Source organism: Oncorhynchus nerka, linkage group LG4 (genome assembly GCF_034236695.1).
Source record: "Oncorhynchus nerka isolate Pitt River linkage group LG4, Oner_Uvic_2.0, whole genome shotgun sequence".
Lineage (NCBI taxonomy): Eukaryota > Metazoa > Chordata > Actinopteri > Salmoniformes > Salmonidae > Oncorhynchus > Oncorhynchus nerka.
The window spans coordinates 15,908,133-15,926,592 of record NC_088399.1 but is presented as its reverse complement, the minus strand read 5'-3'; the positions used below and the strand labels follow the sequence as shown (position 1 = coordinate 15,926,592).

At 42.4% G+C, this 18,460-nt stretch overlaps 1 protein-coding gene across 3 annotated transcripts in view; it reads right to left on the bottom strand.

The window, feature by feature from the left end:
* Positions 1 to 668: 668 nt before the first annotated feature.
* The window catches only part of fkbp15a (FKBP prolyl isomerase family member 15a), a 30,017-nt gene continuing 12,225 nt past the window's right edge, over positions 669 to 18,460 (bottom strand). For 2 of the 3 annotated variants that reach the window (XM_029647518.2, XM_065017258.1), the window contains 20 exons: positions 18,163 to 18,312; positions 8,626 to 8,694; positions 8,214 to 8,357; positions 7,928 to 8,067; positions 7,778 to 7,826; positions 7,480 to 7,599; positions 7,120 to 7,201; positions 6,936 to 7,036; positions 6,763 to 6,841; positions 6,544 to 6,653; positions 6,261 to 6,362; positions 5,958 to 6,052; positions 3,041 to 3,143; positions 2,746 to 2,917; positions 2,435 to 2,571; positions 1,967 to 2,089; positions 1,671 to 1,784; positions 1,463 to 1,576; positions 992 to 1,099; positions 669 to 770 (listed from right to left, as the gene is read on the bottom strand). In XM_029647518.2, the coding sequence (XP_029503378.2) occupies positions 681 to 770; positions 992 to 1,099; positions 1,463 to 1,576; positions 1,671 to 1,784; positions 1,967 to 2,089; positions 2,435 to 2,571; positions 2,746 to 2,917; positions 3,041 to 3,143; positions 5,958 to 6,052; positions 6,261 to 6,362; positions 6,544 to 6,653; positions 6,763 to 6,841; positions 6,936 to 7,036; positions 7,120 to 7,201; positions 7,480 to 7,599; positions 7,778 to 7,826; positions 7,928 to 8,067; positions 8,214 to 8,357; positions 8,626 to 8,694; positions 18,163 to 18,312 (2,202 nt within the window). In that variant the 3' untranslated portion in view covers positions 669 to 680. The remainder of the gene's footprint in view (positions 771 to 991; positions 1,100 to 1,462; positions 1,577 to 1,670; positions 1,785 to 1,966; positions 2,090 to 2,434; positions 2,572 to 2,745; positions 2,918 to 3,040; positions 3,144 to 5,957; positions 6,053 to 6,260; positions 6,363 to 6,543; positions 6,654 to 6,762; positions 6,842 to 6,935; positions 7,037 to 7,119; positions 7,202 to 7,479; positions 7,600 to 7,777; positions 7,827 to 7,927; positions 8,068 to 8,213; positions 8,358 to 8,625; positions 8,695 to 18,162; positions 18,313 to 18,460) is intronic. The other variant, XM_029647526.2, reaches the window with a different exon arrangement.

Below are 18,460 nucleotides of genomic sequence, written 5' to 3'. Positions count from 1 at the left end.
GACAAAAAAACAAATATTTTGTAGCTGCCCAGAACATACTGTGTTATACTGTCCAAGAAAATCTCACTTTCAAAAGTTAATATTGTTAACTCAAACCAAAATAAGGTGTTTAATAGGGGCTCCCGAGTGGCGCAGCAGTCTAAGGCACTGCATCTTAGTGTTAGAGGCGTCATTACAGACCCTGGCTCAATTCCAGGCTGTATCACAACTGGCCGTGATTGAGAGTCCCAATTGGCCCAGCGTCGTTATAGGGTTTAGCCAGGGTAGGCCGTTTAAATAAAAACCTTTTTTTTTAAAATGAATAAACATGGTATAAAACAAATGTGGACATTAATAAATGCATTTGTATAGCTTCCAAAATCTTTTTTTTTTTAAACAATGGTGGGGGAGGTACAACTTCCATCTACTTTGATTGGTCAATTTGGACTGCGAGAGGCTGTACTTGACAAGACATTTCCTCAATAAGAACCATGAGAGATGATGGCATTGGGCCATTCTCTGAGCCAGTCCAAGCCTTAGAAGGTGTTTCTTCTCTGGATGTACTTGGAGTGTCTTCACCCTTGTTTTCTAGGCCTTCCGAATTGATGGACTCTTCCTCCACTTGAGCCTCAGACCACAAGGACCTAACATTGTATTGATCCATTGGATCGATTCATCTCTGTATCATCATCCCTCCTATTTTACTCTACAGCTTTTGTCCATTTCTCCTCCTCTTCCACCTTTTCTTCTTCCTCTGAATTGTGGGCTGTTAGCAGATCCAGGGTGACACTCTGTAGGATGGGGAGCGTTAACACAACATATTTTCCTTGTTTACATTAACAACATGCTCAATGTCATACTCTGGATTCAAATTACTGGTGCAGGACAACCCATGGTGTTAAAAGGATTAACATGGGCACCACCCATAAGCAGCGATTATCAACTGTTGGTGCAGCCTCCCTATCTGCAGGGCAATGTGAAATGGAAACGCCAGGTATTGGTTGCACTGTACCTTGATGGTGCTAAGCATGACTCCTAGGACATCGCTTCCTTGGTATGACTGGTGCAGGCCGAACTCCCCTCTCAGAGAATGGAACACTCCGTTCATCACACTCTTCACCTGGAGGGAACACGTAAACCATTGAAACAATCACTGATCAGAGAGAGGTAGGAATGAGAGCAATATAGAAGCTGGAAGTCAATTTCTCTTGGTGTTGCTCATTGGAGTAGTTTGTTAGAGCAAAGGTAGATTTTTTAAAATTTAAGTCTGCTTTCTCTACTCCTGTATTTCTGGGGACATTTTAGTTTTTGCCCAGGCACTAAACACCTGATTCCACTAATTAAAGGTTTGATGAGGTGATTAGTGGAATCGGATGTATTGTGCTAGGGACAAACTAAAATGGTGGGTCCCCAGGACCAGGATTAAAGAAACACTACTCCAATCATGTACAGACTAGTCTGAGGTGAATGTTGGAACACTCACCTGTTCTGCCATTGCATCCTGATTGGGCTGCTGGGCATGTCTCTTCTCCTGCTCAACCAATAGCATTTCTAGCTGCTTCCTGGTGGTCTCTGCCCTGCTCTGTGCTGCCATATACTGAGAGCGAGAGAGCATTGGAATTCAACTGTTTGAATCGTTTACATTTCCTAATGTTTAGGGACACTCAGTGTACACTCAGTATGTCCTTCACCTGTTCCTGTAGTTCTGACAGTGTCCTGGCCAGAATGTCTCTCTGCTGTGTGATTTCTGCTAGCTCATGGCTATGTAGTTCCTTCTCATACTGCCAGTCCATATCCAGAACCACCTTTAGATAAACACACGTTTAAAGCCTGCAGGTTTAATGCTTTACATAATGTTAAGCATTATTATATGCAAATAATTATTAATAATAATGTTGTGTATGTAGCAACATTTCAACTGATATGGCTGGTATTTAGTCTGGATCATCATGTGTGTGTGTGTGAGAGAGAGAGCGTGTGTATATACCTGTTCCCCCTGATCTACTTCTCCTCTCCTGGCCCTCAGGTGGTCAGTTTCCTTCTGGCTGCTTCTCCTCACCTCCTCAGACAGACGCTGATGCTCACACTGCCACGTCCTCTCCGACAGCATCTGACAGAGACCGACAGTGTTACAAGATCAAGACCAAAGTCTAATTCCCCTTCTCTTCTGTGAAGTGTGATGGGGACTCCGACAGAGGTTATACTTCTTCCCACTCAATGAATTAAAAGCATTGGATTAGTATGAATGAGGAGGAGTGAGTGAAAGGGAGCACACTTTGGGAACAAGGGGTATATTCAGAATTGGGTAAGTGTACTATATTCTATAGAAGAAATGCCAGGGGATTATTTTTTATACCAAACAGTTATTAGAAGAATACTGGCACCGTGTGGGACAGTGGTATTGCAGCCTGATAATACCCATTGGTCCCGCCTGCTCGTCTCCACAGACACACACCTTGTCCAGGTTGCCTTTCCCAGCCCTCAGGTCCTGTAGCTCCTCCTCCGTGTTGGCGATTGTCAGCTGCATCTCTTTACGTTTCAGTTTCTCTGCATGCCACTGGGCCTGCACCCTCCCCTCCCCCTTCCTTAGCCCTGTACGCACACACACACACCTCTTTAGTTAGCATGGTGTAATGACCCAATAGCCATTCCCAAAAGTTTAAACCCTGCCCACCCAGCACGCTGGACACAACTCAAAAGATATTCAAAATTGTGTAGTCTCTCAAATAAACAGATCCAAGTGCAGTGGTTCTGCCAGTCCTGTACCTTCTACTAGTCTCTCTAATGAGCTGAACTGAGTACAGTGGCTGTCCCTGTCTTGCAGGACTTGGCTGAGCTGGGTCTGCAGGTCAGAGACAGAGCGCTGCAGAGAGGACGACTCCAGCTGAAGCTTGGAGACCAGGGTAGAGGAGGCGGCTAGGTACTCTGTCAGGTGCGGCTGAGATGGAGAGAGAGACAGAGAGAGAGGTGGGGGGTGGGACTTAAGTGTGTGTGCATATGAGACTCTCTCTCCCTCTCCTGCGCTGTGTAAGTGTAGTAAGTTTCCTCTGCTCTTTCCTACCTTGCCCTGCTCTGCCTCCAGTAGGCTGGTCTGGTCCTGTTGGTTGCTGGTCTTCAGCACGTCTTTCCTCTGTTCCAACAGTAAACCACTCTGCTCCATACACCTGTCACACACACCATCTTGTTTATAGCTCAGGATGTCTACAGATTCACATTCTATCTTCCCGTTGTTTTATTTGCTTGTAAATACTGTGTAACCTTACCCTAGCATTCACAGCGGCTAAGAAATGCATTGCCATTCATTGTAAATACTGTGTAACCTTACCCTAGCATTCACAGCGGCTAAGAAATGCATTGCCATTCATTGTAAATACTGTGTAACCTTACCCTAGCATTCACAGCGGCTAAGAAATGCATTGCCACTCATTGTAAATATTGTGTAACCTTACCCTAGCATTCACAGCGGCTAAGAAATGCATTGCCACTCATTGTAAATACTGTGTATCCTTACCCTAGCATTCACAGCGGCTAAGAAATGCATTGCCATTCATTGTAAATACTGTGTAACCTTACCCTAGCATTCACAGCGGCTAAGAAATGCATTGCCATTCATTGTAAATACTGTGTAACCTTACCCTAGCATTCACAGCGGCTAAGAAATGCATTGCCATTCATTGTAAATACTGTGTAACCTTACCCTAGCATTCACAGCGGCTAAGAAATGCATTGCCATTCATTGTAAATACTGTGTATCCTTACCCTAGCATTCACAGCGGCTAAGAAATGCATTGCCATTCATTGTAAATACTGTGTATCCTTACCCTAGCATTCACAGCGGCTAAGAAATGCATTGCCATTAATTGGAAGGCTAGTTATCCTCCCACAATGGGTAGGTAGAAATGCCATGACCCACTACATTTGATTTATTACCAGATTAAGAATATACCAGGTGACTTTCATAAGGTGTGGAGGCCTTGTATTGAATACCGTAAGACAAAAGGAGTCGGTATTAAAAACATACCCATGTCAGGGTGGATACCTCTTTAGGCCGCTCTGTCCTGGCCCCGGGGGTCTACCGTCCTGTGGATTGTCACTCTGACTCTGGCCTAGTACACATGTTTCACTAAGATCCTGAAGTGTGGGTGTGTTAGGTTTGGGGTGCTGCAGGGCGGTGGACCCCTAGGGACAAACTTCTATTGGTGTAAGTAATGAGAGTTCTACATTATCCTCATGAGATGAATCATGTGGAGTATGTTTATTTTTTTCAACTTTGGTTTCCAAACCTTTTCCTTGGCAAATTATAAATAAATTGACTGTGATATGTATGCATTGTAATATATTTCCTGTTAAAATAAAATATTTTTATACAGTACCAGTCAAAAGTTTGTACACACCTACCCAGGATTAAAAAATATATATATATATTCTACATTCTAGAATAATAACACATATGGAATAATGTACTAACCAAAAAAAGTGTTTAACAAATCAAAATATATTTTAGATTTTTCAAAGCAGCTACCCTTTGTCTTGGTGACAGCTTTGCACACTCTTGGCATTCTCTCAACCAGCTTCATGACATAGTCACCAGGAATGCATTGCAATTAATAGGTGTGCTTTGTTAAAAGTAAAATTTGTGGAATTTCTTTCCTTCTTAATGTGTTTCAGCCAATTAGTTGTGTTGTGACAAGGTAGGGGTGTTATACAGAAAATAGCCCTATTTGGTAAAAGACCAAGTCTATATTATGGAACAGCTCAAATAAGCGAAGAGAAACTACAGTCCATCATTACTTCAGGACATGAAGGTCAGTCAATCAATCCGTAAAATGTCAAGAACTTTTCAAATTTCTTCAAGTGCAGTCACAAAAACCATCAAGCGCTATGATGAAACTGGCTCTCATGAGAACCGCCACAGGAAAGGAAGACCCAGAGTTACCTCAGCTGCAAAGGACAACTTCATTAGAGTTAACTGCCTCAGAAATTGCAGCCCAAATAAATGCTTCACAGAGTTCAAGTAACAGACATCTCAACATCAATTGTTCAGAGGAGACTGCATGAATCAGGCCTTCATGGTCAAATTTCTGCAAAGAAACCACTACTAAAAGACCCCAATAATAAGAAGAGACTTGCTTGGGCCAAGAAACACGAGCAATGGACATTAGACGGGTGGAAATCTGTCCTTTGGTCTGATGAGTCCAAATATGAGATTTTTGGATCCAACTGCCGTGTCTTTGAGACACAGAGTAGGTGAACGGATGATTTACACATGTGTGGTTCCCACTGTGAAGCATGGAGGAGGAGGTGTGATGGTGCTTTGCTGGTGACACTGTCAATGATTTATTTAGAATTCAAGGCAAACTTAACCAGCATGGCTACCACAACATTCTGCAGTGATACGTACCCGGTTTGCGCTTAATAGGTCTATAATTTGTTTTTCAACGGGACAATGACCCAACACATCTCCAGGCTGTGTAAGGGCCATTTGACCAATAAGGAGAGTGATAAGTGCTGCATCAGATGACCTGGCCTCCACAATCAACCGACCTCAACCCAATTGAGATGGTTTGGGATGAGTAGGACTGCAGAGTGAAGGAAAAGCAGCCAACAAGTGCTCAGAATGTGGGAACTGCTTCAAGACTGTTGAAAAAGCATTCCTCATGAAGCTGGTTGAAAGAATGCAAAGAGTGTAAAAAGTTGTCATCAAGGCAAAGGGTAGCTACTTTGAAGAACCTCAAAAATAAACATATATTTTGATTTGTTTAACACTCTTTTCCTTACTACATGATTCCATATGTGTTATTTCATTGTTTTGATGTCTTCACTATTATTCTACAATGTAGAAAATAGTAACAATAAAAGAAAAACCCTTGAACGAGTAGGTGTAAACTTTTGACTGGTACTGTATATATATATATATATTTTTTAAATCTACAGAACTCATTGAACAAGCACACACACGACGTACTGTACACTCAAACCTCTGGTTCTGCTCGAGGAGTTCTCTGATCTTCCAGTTCTGCTCCTCCACTCGGGTGCTCTTCTCCAGAACCTCCTTCTTTAGAAACAAGTTCTCCTGTGGAACCCAAATGGAGAAGTTATGCCGTTCCATGCAATGGTCAATGCTTATCAGGTAATTGCTTTCACCCATCCTACTTTTCCCCACACCAGTGCAGTTGAAGGACAGTAGACCAGGACAAGAATCCTTTTTTTCAGACCAGTGCAGAATGAGGGAGAGCAGAAAAGGAGGAGGACACTGTAGATTAGTGGGACAGATGACTGACCTGGGTGATTCTCTGGATGTTGTGCAGGATCATGGCTGTTTCCATGGAGACCGAGGACAGACCCAGAGAGTTGCCGCCACCATGCTTCTGGAGCTCATCCACCTGGTATAAAATATGTTAACATGACTTAAAACTGTTACAATGCTTTGTTACTTGTTATGAGCCCTTATAATGTCTCAGTTTGACAGGATCATTATGAGATTAAAAGAAATGATGAGGTCATACGCAAAACAATGCAATACAAGAAAGTGTTACCAGAACTACAAATAAGTCCACTGCTGACCTTGGAGACCAACAGATTGATTTTATCTGCCACTTTCCCCACAGCCTGTCCGATCTCAGTGTTGTGCTGTCGCACCTCTGTCATCAACAAGGAAGTGACATCACTAGGTGCTAGACGGGTCAAATGTTGTTTTAGATAAAAGCTTGAAAACATATTACAATAGTATGTCTGCTATACTGCACTTAGACAAGGTGACAGTAAAAATGGTATTTTCATTACCCTGGTATGAAACTGCATGATGAGGGTGGAACTGACCAAGGTAGGACGGACCAAAGGCAGACTGAAACGATGGGTATGGCTGTGAGGGGGAGGGGAGGGGGGGTAAGCATATTGTATCATTTCAAATTTCCCCTTTGGAGATCAATATTGGTTATTCAATTCAAATTCAATACCTGGAATGCATGACTGCTCCCACCACAGTCCACAGCCTGTGGGACCACTGTCTCCATAAACACTGGTTGCTGGGCAGCTGTTGGCACAACGACCTCAGGCACTGAAACAGAAAATATAACCCTGAATATAAGCAAATGACTGGTGGATCTACCAAACATATGGACACTGAACTAGAGGTCTTACCTGCATGGACAGGGGATGCAGCTGACATCTGGACGGGCTGGGGGAACAGACAGTGATGTGAAGGGTGAGATTCACTTGGGTCCTGCAGGGTGACACAGATACAGTAGAATATTAACAGGTCAGTGGCACTGTCATGGGTGTCAAACATGACAACGGTTTGTAGGTTGTACTCCTTTTCCAGCATACCTGGCAAACAGGTTCCAAAGTAAAAGCATTGACTTGGTCAAAAACTGGAATTGTGGGAATGCACAATTCTATACAGAACAGAAGGTGCACACACACACACACACACACACACACACACACACACACACACACACACACACACACACACACACACACACACACTATGGAGCCCACCTCTGTCTTGGAGTCACTGTGGTCTGGCTGGGCGGAGATGGCTCCTGTTGGGAAGGGCAGCATGGGCTGACCCATCTTGGCCATATGAGAGATCAACTTGGCTTTGGCTGTATCCAACAGCTGTATGTAAGATAATACGGTTTGAGAGAGATTGTGTCTGATTGACTGTGAGTGGGTGAGTGAGTGAGTGGGTGGGTGAGTGGGTGAGTGAGCGAGCGAGCATGTGTGCGCAATTGTGAGTGAAAATGTGTGTGTGAAAGCATGCAAAGAAGTTCAACTAAATGAAAATAACACTCACCATCAGTTGCTCATTTATTGAATTGGATTTCACATTCAGAGGCTTTCCCCTGTTGGCAGAAAAGTCAAATAGTTAACCTGACATCTGACCTCCAAATAAAAAAGCCTCCTAACTCCCCCACTGAGGAACAGTGAAGGTAGTGGTACATACCTGGGCTCTGCTGGGATAGAGCTGGGGGGCTGAGACTGAGGGGACATCCCAAAGCTCAGACTGTCCACACTTGGGGAGGGAGAGTTGGTGGTTAATCCCCCACTCTGTCGCTCTGACCCACTGTCCTTAGCAAACTTCACCTAAATACATCCCACAGAGTTAGAACATCTAGACAGCCATCTTTAGCCAATTACGCCCTCTAGCTTCGGTACACAAACAGTTCCACATGGCTACAGTGAGATACTGTTTGACGTTTGAAACTGAATGTGAGTGTGTGTGCGCCCACCCGGCAGATCTGCACATTGTAGACCAGTGTGCTGGAGGAGGGGACGTGGTTGGGGATGCCCTTTGACCCATAGCCTAGGGTGGGGGGCACAATATGGAGGCGACGCCCAGTTTTCTGCATCCCTAACATCCCGTCCTCCAATCCCTAAAGAGAGAGAGAAACATTTGTTTTTTTCTGTAAGCATGAAGTTGCCTCACTATGTGTGGTGATGTCATATTGCTGAGTTGACCACTACACCAGTGGAGGCTGGTGGAAAGAGGTATAGGAGGATGGGCTCATTTTAATGGCTGTAATGGAATAATTGGAACGGAGTCAAACAGGTGGTTTCCATACGTTCCATATATTCCATTCCAGCCATTACGTTGAGCCAGTCTTCCTATAGCTCCTCCCACCAGCCTGCTCTACAACCTACCTTAATGGCTTTGCCGGTGCCAAGTTTCACTCTCAGCAGCTTGTCTTTGCCCACGTTGGAGTCAAACATCTGACACACAGAAAACAATATAATAGGTGATCAAATTGGCATTAACATGCACTGTGAAGAGGATAAGTGAGTGAGTGAGAGAAAGAGAGAAATAGGACAGTCACACAAAACACATTCACTGGAAGAAAAAAAAACAACTAAAATTCTTGTTTTAAAATCCATGTCATTTAGACTCTCCAGACAATAGTAAACAAGGTGGGAGGGAGTTCAGCCATGTAAAGGGTGAAGTGCTCAAGGAAGAGAAAAGTGGGTGGGAACAACAAAGTTCTATTAAACTTCCCTGCAAAGAAGTAAATCTAAAGATTTAACTAGGCCTTGTCTATTCCTCTCTGATAAAACATTTACTAGGGTCAGCCTTATCTGGGCCTCTTGAAAGCACAGAGACATTCCCGACAGAGGTGAGACGGATTTTCCCAAACTCTATTGCTTGCCTCATATGTTTAAGGCCCTGTGATATACACAGCAATTTTTTTAATGATGAATTATATACATTATGCCCGCTGATTCATGATAACTCGATCATAACCCAAAATATAAGGTTGCTTTACTCCATTGGTTGTAAGCTATGTCATAAACATACATTAATGTACAGCTTCAAATTGTCTAGAAACTATCATGTTGACCTCGTCCTTTTGTTTTTTTTCCATATAGTAGATATAATTTGGTGGTTAAATTTATCCAGCCCCATCCCTCTGTTCTATAGCATTTTGTGGTTTTGTCAATGAAGACCCATCATATAAATATCTAAGGACGTGCACAATGTTGCCCTGTAAAGGTAAAACCATGCATTACAATTGGTTAGGATCCATGTGTCACGATCACATAGGGATCGCAATATCGTACCATGTTGACTCAAACTGAAATGATCTCGAACTGACTGATAATGGTTTCACCTTTGGTCTCGGTTTAGATATGGCCGCCTCCGGCAGTCTGCTGTCTGAGGAGCACTTCCTGTGCTCTACGTGTCTGGATGTGTTCACTGAGCCAGTAGCCATTCCATGTGGACAACTTCTGCATGGCCTGTATCAAAGAGTACTGGGATACTAGTGACCCTTGCCGGCGTCCCATGTGTTTGGAGAAATTCGACAGGAAACCTGGAGCTTTGCATCAATACTCTCATTTCTGAGATGGCTACTCAGTTCAGGAAGTCAGTTCAAGGGAAAGCCTAGACCAAGGACCTCACCCAAGGCCCAGCCCAAAGCCCTGCTCAACCTCTAGAAGTTTCCTGTGACATATGTATCTGGGACAACGCTCAAGGCCCTGAAGTCCTGCCTGGTGTCTGACATCTTTCCGTGAGACTCACTTGGAGCCTCAGAGAGACACCGGTTTAAAGAGACAAGCGCATCGACCCTGTGGAGAACCTGGAAGACAGGATGCGTAAGAAGCACGAGAGACTCCTGGATCTGTTCTGTTGAAGTGACCAGACATGTCTGCATGTGTTTTGCTTGAAAACAGACCACATGACACTGTCCCTCTAGAGAAGAGTATAGAGAGAAAATGGCCAAACTAGGAAAGGTTATGGCAGAGGTAGACCAGAAGATGCTTACAAGATAGAGTAAGGTTGAGGAGATCAAACTCAGATCTCGGCAAGAGAAATGGAAAGAGAGAGACAACGTGCAGGTCTTCACTGCTCTGGTGGTTCCATTGAGAGAAGCCAGGTAGAAATCATTGATTGAGGTGATTAAGGAGCTGGAGCAGGAAATCGCTGAGCTACAGAGGAGAAGCAATGAGCTGGAGCAGCTCTCACACACTGAGGGCCACCTTCAACTCCTCCAGAGCTTCCCATCCCTGTGCAGCCCTCCACCCACCAAGGACTGGTCTGAGATCAGTGTTCACAGTGATCTCTGTCTGGGGACTCTGAGGAGAACTGTGTCTCAGCTGGAGGAGACACTTATGAGTGAAGTGAAGAGGTTTGGTGATGTTGAGCTGGAGGGGATTCAGCAGTAGATGTGACCCTGGACCCTGATACAGCACCTCCTTACCTCATTCTGTCTAGGATGGGAAGCAAATGAAAAACAGAAGAACATGATCTCCCAAACCACCCAGAGAGGTTTGATTATTTTGTCAATGTCCTTGGAATTGAGGGCTTCTCTTCAGGGAGATTTTACTATGAATGTTATGGTTACAGGCAATACTGAGTAGGATTTAGAAGTAGCCAGTGAGTCTGTCAACAGGAAGAGGGATATAACATTAAGGCCTCAGAATGGATACTGGACTATGCAGAGGTATGGGTGTGAGTACAAAGCCAGTAACACCTACCCTTGTCCCCATCTTTCTGAGAGACACACCACAGAAGGCAGGGGTGTTTATGGATTGTGAGGATGGTCAGGTCTCCTTTTATGATGTGGGGGCCTGGTCTCATATCTACTCTTTCACTGACTGCAAATTCATACCGTGGCCCAAATTCTAATGGTGAAATCTTCCCTCTCATCATCTCTACATTCAAAGTCACGGACTCTTAAATTCCCAAATTGTACAATGGAGTGGTTATTCTCATTATTATCAGCATTTGTCAGTCTGTTTGACATGACGAGTATAGGACCATACTAGGCTAAGCTACTGGTCAGAATGTTTGAGTCATAATTTCTGCCAGCACGGTGCTCATTAGGTAAACTAATGAGCACCGTGCGAGGAAGGGTGCATTGTGCAAATATAGGATCCAGAAAGGATTGTTTAAAGGTGGAGATATGGTTCTTCTGTTGCAGTCATGCGCAATGTTCTTGGTTGGTCATCAATCATTAAGATAATTGAAAGGAACATGCTTATTTTATTTCATAATATACATCATTTAAAACGGCCAAGTTCTATTCACAACGGTATTCAGTTGGTAAGAGACAGACAGTAAATACTAGGAATAGGTTGTCCACCATCTATGCGTTGTCCAGACAGAATGGTATTCAGTTGGTAAGAGACAGACAGTAAATACTAGGAATAGATTGTCCTCCATCTATGTGTTGTCCAGACAGAACAGTATTCAGTTGGTAAGAGACATTCAGTAAATACTAGGAATAGATTGTCTACCATCTATGTGTTGTCCAGACAGAACAGTATTCAGTTGGTAAGAGACATTCAGTAAATACTAGGAATAGATTGTCCACCATCTATGCGTTGTCCAGACAGAACGGTATTCAGTTGGTAAGAGACAGACAGTAAATACTAGGAATAGATTGTCCACCATCTATGCGTTGTCCAGACAGAACGGTATTCAGTTGGTAAGAGACAGACATTCAGTAAATACTAGGAATAGATTGTCCACCATCTATGCGTTGTCCAGACAGAACAGTATTCAGTTGGTAAGAGACAGACAGTAAATACTAGGAATAGATTGTCCACCATCTATGTGTTGTCCAGACAGAACAGTATTCAGTTGGTAAGAGACATTCAGTAAATACTAGGAATAGATTGTCCACCATCTATGCGTTGTCCAGACAGAACGGTATTCAGTTGGTAAGAGACAGACAGTAAATACTAGGAATAGATTGTCCACCATCTATGCGTTGTCCAGACAGAACAGTATTCAGTTGGTAAGAGACAGACAGTAAATACTAGGAATAGATTGTCCTCCATCTATGTGTTGTCCAGACAGAACAGTATTCAGTTGGTAAGAGACAGACATTCAGTAAATACTAGGAATAGATTGTCTACCATCTATGTGTTATCCAGACAGAACAGTATTCAGTTGGTAAGAGACAGACATTCAGTAAATACTAGGAATAGATTGTCCACCATCTATGCGTTGTCCAGACAGAACAGTATTCAGTTGGTAAGAGACAGACAGTAAATACTAGGAATAGATTGTCCACCATCTATGCGTTGTCCAGACAGAACAGTATTCAGTTGGTAAGAGACAGACAGTAAATACTAGGAATAGATTGTCCACCATCTATGCGTTGTCCAGACAGAACAGTATTCAGTTGGTAAGAGACATTCAGTAAATACTAGGAATAGATTGTCCACCATCGATGCGTTGTCCAGACAGAACAGTATTCAGTTGGTAAGAGACAGACATTCAGTAAATACTAGGAATAGATTGTCCACCATCTATGCGTTGTCCAGACAGAACAGTATTCAGTTGGTAAGAGACAGACAGTAAATGCTAGGAATAGATTGTCCTCCATCTATGCGTTGTCCAGACAGAACAGTATTCAGTTGGTAAGAGACAGACATTCAGTAAATACTAGGAATAGATTGTCCACCATCTATGCGTTGTCCAGACAGAACAGTATTCAGTTGGTAAGAGACAGACATTCAGTAAATACTAGGAATAGATTGTCCACCATCTATGCGTTGTCCAGACAGAACGGTATTCAGTTGGTAAGACACAGACAGTAAATACTAGGAATAGATTGTCCACCATCTATGCGTTGTCCAGACAGAACAGTATTCAGTTGGTAAGAGACAGACAGTAAATACTAGGAATAGATTGTCCACCATCTATGCGTTGTCCAGACAGAACGGTATTCAGTTGGTAAGAGAGACAGTAAATACTAGGAATAGATTGTCCACCATCTATGCGTTGTCCAGACAGAACAGTATTCAGTTGGTAAGAGACAGACATTCAGTAAATACTAGGAATAGATTGTCTACCATCTATGTGTTGTCCAGACAGAACGGTATTCAGTTGGTAAGAGACAGACAGTAAATACTAGGAATAGATTGTCCACCATCGATGCGTTGTCCAGACAGAACAGTATTCAGTTGGTAAGAGACAGACAGTAAATACTAGGAATAGATTGTCCTCCATCGATGCGTTGTCCAGACAGAACAGTATTCAGTTGGTAAGAGACAGACAGTAAATACTAGGAATAGATTGTCCACCATCTATGCGTTGTCCAGACAGAACAGTATTCAGTTGGTAAGAGACAGACATTCAGTAAATACTAGGAATAGATTGTCCTCCATCTATGTGTTGTCCAGACAGAACGGTATTCAGTTGGTAAGAGACAGACAGTAAATACTAGGAATAGATTGTCCTCCATCGATGCGTTGTCCAGACAGAACAGTATTCAGTTGGTAAGAGACAGACAGTAAATACTAGGAATAGATTGTCCTCCATCTATGTGTTGTCCAGACAGAACGGTATTCAGTTGGTAAGAGACAGACAGTAAATACTAGGAATAGATTGTCCACCATCTATGCGTTGTCCAGACAGAACGGTATTCAGTTGGTAAGAGACAGACAGTAAATACTAGGAATAGATTGTCCACCATCGATGCGTTGTCCAGACAGAACAGTATTCAGTTGGTAAGAGACAGACAGTAAATACTAGGAATAGATTGTCCACCATCTATGTGTTGTCCAGACAGAACGGTATTCAGTTGGTAAGAGACAGACATTCAGTAAATACTAGGAATAGATTGTCCACCATCTATGCGTTGTCCAGACTGAACGGTATTCAGTTGGTAAGAGACAGACAGTAAATACTAGGAATAGATTGTCCACCATCTATGTGTTGTCCAGACAGAACAGTATTCAGTTGGTAAGAGACAGACATTCAGTAAATACTAGGAATAGGTTGTCCACCATCTATGCGTTGTCCAGACAGAACGGTATTCAGTTGGTAAGAGACAGACAGTAAATACTAGGAATAGATTGTCCTCCATCTATGTGTTGTCCAGACAGAACGGTATTCAGTTGGTAAGAGACAGACAGTAAATACTAGGAATAGATTGTCCTCCATCGATGCGTTGTCCAGACAGAACAGTATTCAGTTGGTAAGAGACAGACAGTAAATACTAGGAATAGATTGTCCTCCATCTATGTGTTGTCCAGACAGAACGGTATTCAGTTGGTAAGAGACAGACAGTAAATACTAGGAATAGATTGTCCACCATCGATGCGTTGTCCAGACAGAACAGTATTCAGTTGGTAAGAGACAGACAGTAAATACTAGGAATAGATTGTCCACCATCTATGTGTTGTCCAGACAGAACGGTATTCAGTTGGTAAGAGACAGACAGTAAATACTAGGAATAGATTGTCCACCATCTATGTGTTGTCCAGACAGAACGGTATTCAGTTGGTAAGAGACAGACATTCAGTAAATACTAGGAATAGATTGTCCACCATCTATGCGTTGTCCAGACAGAACGGTATTCAGTTGGTAAGAGACAGACAGTAAATACTAGGAATAGATTGTCCACCATCTATGCGTTGTCCAGACAGAACGGTATTCAGTTGGTAAGAGACAGACAGTAAATACTAGGAATAGATTGTCCACCATCTATGCGTTGTCCAGACAGAACAGTATTCAGTTGGTAAGAGACAGACAGTAAATACTAGGAATAGATTGTCCACCATCTATGCGTTGTCCAGACAGAACAGTATTCAGTTGGTAAGAGACAGACAGTAAATACTAGGAATAGATTGTCCACCATCTATGTGTTGTCCAGACAGAACGGTATTCAGTTGGTAAGAGACATTCAGTAAATACTAGGAATAGATTGTCCACCATCTATGCGTTGTCCAGACAGAACAGTATTCAGTTGGTAAGAGACAGACAGTAAATACTAGGAATAGATTGTCCTCCATCTATGCGTTGTCCAGACAGAACGGTATTCAGTTGGTAAGAGACAGACAGTAAATACTAGGAATAGATTGTCCACCATCTATGCGTTGTCCAGACAGAACGGTATTCAGTTGGTAAGAGACAGACAGTAAATACTAGGAATAGATTGTCCTCCATCTATGCGTTGTCCAGACAGAACAGTATTCAGTTGGTAAGAGACAGACAGTAAATACTAGGAATAGATTGTCCACCATCTATGCGTTGTCCAGACAGAACGGTATTCAGTTGGTAAGAGACAGACAGTAAATACTAGGAATAGATTGTCCACCATCTATGCGTTGTCCAGACAGAACGGTATTCAGTTGGTAAGAGACAGACAGTAAATACTAGGAATAGATTGTCCACCATCTATGCGTTGTCCAGACAGAACAGTATTCAGTTGGTAAGAGACAGACAGTAAATACTAGGAATAGATTGTCCACCATCTATGCGTTGTCCAGACAGAACAGTATTCAGTTGGTAAGAGACAGACAGTAAATACTAGGAATAGATTGTCCACCATCTATGTGTTGTCCAGACAGAACGGTATTCAGTTGGTAAGAGACATTCAGTAAATACTAGGAATAGATTGTCCACCATCTATGCGTTGTCCAGACAGAACAGTATTCAGTTGGTAAGAGACAGACAGTAAATACTAGGAATAGATTGTCCTCCATCTATGTGTTGTCCAGATAGAACAGTATTCAGTTGGTAAGAGACAGACAGTAAATACTAGGAATAGATTGTCCACCATCTATGCGTTGTCCAGACAGAAAAGAGAAATAGGCAAAATAACATTTCGATTTAGAGCCATAAAGAAATTGAATAAATTAACTGAGCAAACCAGAAACCTTTCAAAATACAAATTTAAACATTATTTTAAAACAATTTAAATATAATAGATATAAATGTTGTGGGACTATAGTAGATGAAGAATCACTATTTTTTTAGATTGAGTATTTATTGGGTCATTATCTTAGTATATTATGTATGTTTGTAATAGTGTGTTATACAGTGGGGCAAAAAAGTATTTAGTCAGCCACCAATTGTGCAATTTCTCCCACTTAAAAAGATGAGAGAGGCCTGTAATTTTCATCATAGGTACACTTCAACTATGACAGACAAAATGAGAAAAAAAATCCGTAAAATCACATTGTAGGATTTTTTATGAATTTATTTGCAAATTATGGTGGAAAATAAGTATTTGGTCACCTACAAACAAGCAAGATTTCTGGCTCTCACAGACCTGTAACTTCTTCTTTAAGAGGCTCCTCTGTCCTCCACTAATTACCTGCATTAATGGCACCTGTTTGAACTTGTTATCAGTATAAAAGACACCTGTCCACAACCTCAAACAGTCACACTCCAAACTCCACTATGGACAAGACCAAAGAGCTGTCAAAAGACACCAGAAACAAAATTGTAGACCTGCACCAGGCTGGGAAGACTGAATCTGCAATAGGTAAGCAGCTTGGTTTGAAGAAATCAACTGTGGGAGCAATTATTAGGAAATGGAAGACATACAAGACCACTGATAATCTCCCTCGATCTGGGGCTCCAAGCAAGATCTCACCCCATGGGGTCACAATGATCACAAGAATGGTGAGCAAAAATCCCAGAACCACACGGGGGGACCTAGTGAATGACCTGCAGAGAGCTGGGACCAAAGTAACAAAACCTACCATCAGTAACACACTACGCCGCCAGGGACTCAAATCCTGCAGTGTTAGACGTGTCCCCCTGCTTAAGCCAGTACATGTCCAGGCCCGTCTGAAGTTTGCTAGAGAGCATTTGGATGATCCAGAAGAAGATTGGGAGAATGTCATATGGTCAGATGAAACCAAAATATAACTTTTTGGTAAGAACTGAACTCGTCATGTTTGGAGAACAAAGAATGCTGAGTTGCATCCAAAGAACACCATACCTACTGTGAAGCATGGGGGTATAAACATCATGCTTTGGGGCTGTTTTTCTGCAAAGGGACCAGGACGACTGATCCGTGTAAAGGAAAGAATGAATGGGGCCATGTATCGTGAGATTTTGAGTGAAAACCTCCTTCCATCAGCAAGGGCATTGAAGATGAAACGTGGCTGGGTCTTTCAGCATGACAATGATCCCAAACACACCGCCCGGGCAACGAAGGAGTGGCTCCGTAAGAAGCATTTCAAATTCCTGGAGTGGCCTAGCCAGTCTCCAGATCTCAACCCCATAGAAATTCTTTGGAGGGAGTTGAAAGTCTGTGTTGCCCAGCAACAGCCCCAAAACATCACTGCTCTGGAGGAGATCTGCATGGAGGAATGGGCCAAAATACCAGCAAGTGTGTGAAAACCTTGTGAAGACTTACAGAAAACATTTGACCTCTGTCATTGCCAACAAAGGGTATATAAAAGTATTGAGATAAACTTGTTATTGACCAAATACTTATTTTCCACCATAATTTGCAAATAAATTCATTAAAAATCCTACAATGTGATTATCTGGATTTTTTTTCTCTGTCATAGTTGAAGTGTTCCTACGATGAAAATTACAGGCCTCTCTCATTTTAAGTGGGGGAACTTGCACAATTGGTGGCTGACTAAATACTTTTTTGCCCCACTGTATGTAGAAATGTGTTAGTATTATAAATTGTATTTTAATGTTTAGGGACTCTTGGAAGATTAGTCCAAATGGGGACTAAAAGAGATCCAAATAAATCAAATCAAAAGCATCTAGAATGTCAGTATATTGTCAATGTTTGAATATATTCTGATCTTTTGTATTTAAAAAATAAATAAATTATAAAGCCACAAATCAAATTGCCCAATGCTCTGAGCTTTTCTGAGCCTTTTCATTTTGTCACAAGCAGTTCATTTTGTCAGAACCAGTTGATTTTCTCCAAATACAGCACAATTATTTTGGCTGTATTCTGAGTTATTTGTCACCTGTCCGATGTTGTGGTTCTGTAGAAGCCAGCCTGTGAAGGCCACCTCTACCGTGTCACCATAGTCCACCGCCGGTCCCTCTCCTAACAGCAGGTCCTGGGTCAGTAGTGTATCTACAGTGGTCTCACTGTTCCATCTGGCCACACACAGCTATAATGGTGGGTAAAGATTTAAACATGAAAAAAGTCTATGGATTTTTACTGTGTGCAAAAAACTCAATAAAACAAACTATCCATGCGTCTACCCATCTGTTTTTCCAGAGCCATATATAGAGATCTATATACACAGTGTACAAATC